General features: G+C 51.6%; 1 protein-coding gene across 1 annotated transcript; it reads left to right on the forward strand.

The window, feature by feature from the left end:
* The first annotated feature begins 887 nt into the window (after nucleotides 1-887).
* Dusp23 (dual specificity phosphatase 23) lies at nucleotides 888-2,960 on the forward strand. The gene is made up of 2 exons (XM_057770277.1): nucleotides 888-1,264; nucleotides 2,028-2,960. Exons 1-2 carry the CDS (start codon nucleotides 998-1,000, stop codon nucleotides 2,211-2,213), a joined length of 453 nt encoding a protein of 150 aa, XP_057626260.1. The 5' UTR covers nucleotides 888-997; the 3' UTR covers nucleotides 2,214-2,960.

Genomic DNA, 2,960 nt, shown 5'->3' on the forward strand with positions numbered 1-2,960 from the left:
GGACCTTATAAGGAGATGTCTGAACTGAAAATGAAATTAAGAAATACTCGGGGTTTTAAACAAGGCGGTGTTTGGAAAGGGTGCTAGGGCAGTTGTGTGGCCAGGATGGCATTTCCTGTTTGACTATAGGAAAGTGTTGTGTTGTTGAAGATTCTAGAGAACCTTATCCTTCTCGATGCCTCAGTTTTCTCATCTCTGAAATGGGGTTGCTTTGACCATCTATCTTGTGACAATTCATTACCATATTAAAGGTGCTTGCACAAGTACATACCACGAAACAAATGCTCAGTTATTGTTAGCTCTTATGATGTTGACTGTAATTACCATATGCGGCTTCAAGTTGCCACATGTCGGCCCTCCCCTCCCCCCACCGCCACACCCTTTTTTAACAGTCCCAGCAATAGGAAAATGAAAACAATAGCCCTGGACATAGTAATTCCCTCGTACTACAAGAACTCAAGAGGACATCAACAATGGCTGCTTAGTCAATTAAAGTGATTACCACTTAGTGGGTAGTGCCCAGGCGGAAGTAGTTTTGTCACCTATTTAAACCCTTGTGCATAAACAGTGGCGATTATGCCCTGAAGAGAAGAGACAGGGGCAGCTGGCCCACGGTGCAGTAACTACAGCACACCACCAGGGAGCAGCAGAGCCCGGCCCTAGGCTGTTTTATCTCCAGGAGCAATTAATTTGTCCCAGGTTTCCTTCCTGTATTCGCTCCCAGCTGCAAAGATCGAGCTTGTTGTTGATTATCCAACCTATCCACAAGGGCCCGGCTCCCGACCACAGAACTTCTGCTAGACAAGGAGCCGCCTTAGCCCCGCCCCCACCGCTCAGCCAACCCAGGGCGGAGGGGAGCGTCACGGGGGCGGGCCCCAAGGGACCACGTGGCTGGGGCAAGTGCAGAGCAAGGACCAGAAGCCAGCCCCAGGGGGTGACCAGGTCGTAAAGGCGGAAAAGCAAAGGCCAGCCTCACCCTGAGTGCCCTCCCCCCGCGATGGGCGTGCAGCCCCCCAACTTCTCCTGGGTGCTCCCGGGCCGGCTAGCCGGGCTGGCACTGCCGCGGCTTCCTGCGCACTACCAGTTCCTGCTGGACCTGGGCGTGAGGCACCTAGTGTCCCTGACGGAGCGTGGACCCCCTCACAGCGACAGCTGTCCGGGCCTCACGCTGCACCGGCTGCGCATCCCTGACTTCTGCCCGCCGGCCCCGGAACAGATCGACCAATTTGTGAAGATCGTGGACGAGGCCAACGCCAGGGGAGAGGTCAGGAAGTGTGAGCCAAAGCAAGAGGGTGGGGCCTGGAATGAACTGAGTGGGCGGGGCCTGGAGGGAGGGTGGAGTCAGAAGGGGAAAGGAGAGGCTGTGGGCGGGGCGAGAATGGATGGGGCGGGGCCAGGTGGGGCCGGGCTGGGCTGGAGTTAGATGGAACCCACCCACTGACCAGAGAGAGACAACTGTGCTGCTAGAAGGGAGGGAAGGTGATGCCAGGATTCTGGTCATTTTCTAAGGGCCATATGTCATGGAGATACACTTATAATTTTAAATTTTACTAGCAGCTACGTTTTTTTTAAAAAAAAAACGAAAAGAAGCAGATGGAGTTATTTTTTGCTACTAATCCAATAAGTCAAAAATATTATTTCAACATAGACTCGATATGAAATAAATTATTAATTAATAAGGCATTTCCAGTCTTCTTCACATGTCACATCTTCAGAGTCTGGTAAATATTTTACACCCCATCTCAGTTTGGACTAACACATTTCAGGTGAAAATACCACCACAGGTGGCTGGATGTTGTGTACCGGACAACACAGGTAGAAAGGGCAAGCGATGCAGGCTGAGAGCCCAACTTGGGAGCCAGCCACTTCAGAGGCCTCCTAGTCACCCAGATGCAAGGACAGTCCTCAATGGCTTTGAGGTCACTTGTCCTCTGAGGGCCTGCAATTTGGGGGAAGAACGATACCTTTCAGTGGGGCCAGGAGACGGTGCGGGAGGGCACTGGACTCCATGAATTTCCTCTTGACAGGCTGTTGGAGTGCACTGCGCCCTGGGCTTTGGCCGCACTGGTACCATGCTGGCCTGCTACCTGGTGAAGGAGCAGGGCTTGGCTGCAGGAGATGCTATCGCTGAGATTCGGCGCCTGCGGCCAGGATCCATTGAGACCTATGAACAAGAGAAAGCCGTTTTTCAGTTCTACCAGCGAACAAAATAAGAGATTCACCCGCTCTCCTGCTGCAGATGGGAAATGTGGCCAGGGAGGAAGGGAAGTGGGCTAAAGTACCTGCATCGTTCAGCTCCCTTTGCCTCCCGCTGGACAGAAGTAGTCTTTCCCTGAAGCCATAACCTGATTGACAGAGTGGCTGAGACCCCATGAATATGAGTTAATATCTAATTAGAACTCATTTACGCTACATAGAATTTACATAGCACTCCCAATACATCAACTCCATGTAGCCCTGGGTCATAGAAAATATAAAAACCATTCTGTTCTTTGGATGGGGTGACTAGAGCTCGGAAAGGCTTATGGTCACAATTCTGGAAAATAGAAGTATGGGCCAGGACTGCAACACACACCTTTGTCTCCTTGAAGATGCTGAAATTCTAGGTGCTGACCCCTGGTCTTAGGGTTTCTGGAGAACTGGTCAATGAAAGAGAGCTCCCAGTCTACGGCCACCCAGCTTCCAACAGTCTCAGGGCCCTACACTGCCACACCAGGGGTGCCCTTGTTGGTGTCACCTTTGTTCTCTCAGGGTACAGAAGACTTGGATGTCACAAATCTCCTTCCACACTCCCTCCTTCCCTGTCTCCCCCCAGAGCTGGCCACTCTTACCAGCCTTAGATACACTCGGCTCATCTGTTACCTCCAGCCCCTGTGTCATCCCCAACCTCAGGCCCAGGAATGCCGGAACTGCATCTTGGTGGTTATACAAAGTGGATATTAAATAATCAAATAAATAAC

This window comes from Chionomys nivalis, chromosome 5 (genome assembly GCF_950005125.1).
Source record: "Chionomys nivalis chromosome 5, mChiNiv1.1, whole genome shotgun sequence".
Lineage (NCBI taxonomy): Eukaryota > Metazoa > Chordata > Mammalia > Rodentia > Cricetidae > Chionomys > Chionomys nivalis.

Excerpts from the sequence above, each read along its gene's own strand:
- Dusp23 (XM_057770277.1), top strand. The coding sequence starts at position 998 with ATGGGCGTGCAGCCCCCCAACTTCTCCTGGGTGCTCCCGGGCCGGCTA. Across the intron at positions 1,265-2,027 it reads AGGCCAACGCCAGGGGAGAG|GCTGTTGGAGTGCACTGCGC; the intron begins GTCAGGAAGTGT and ends TCCTCTTGACAG.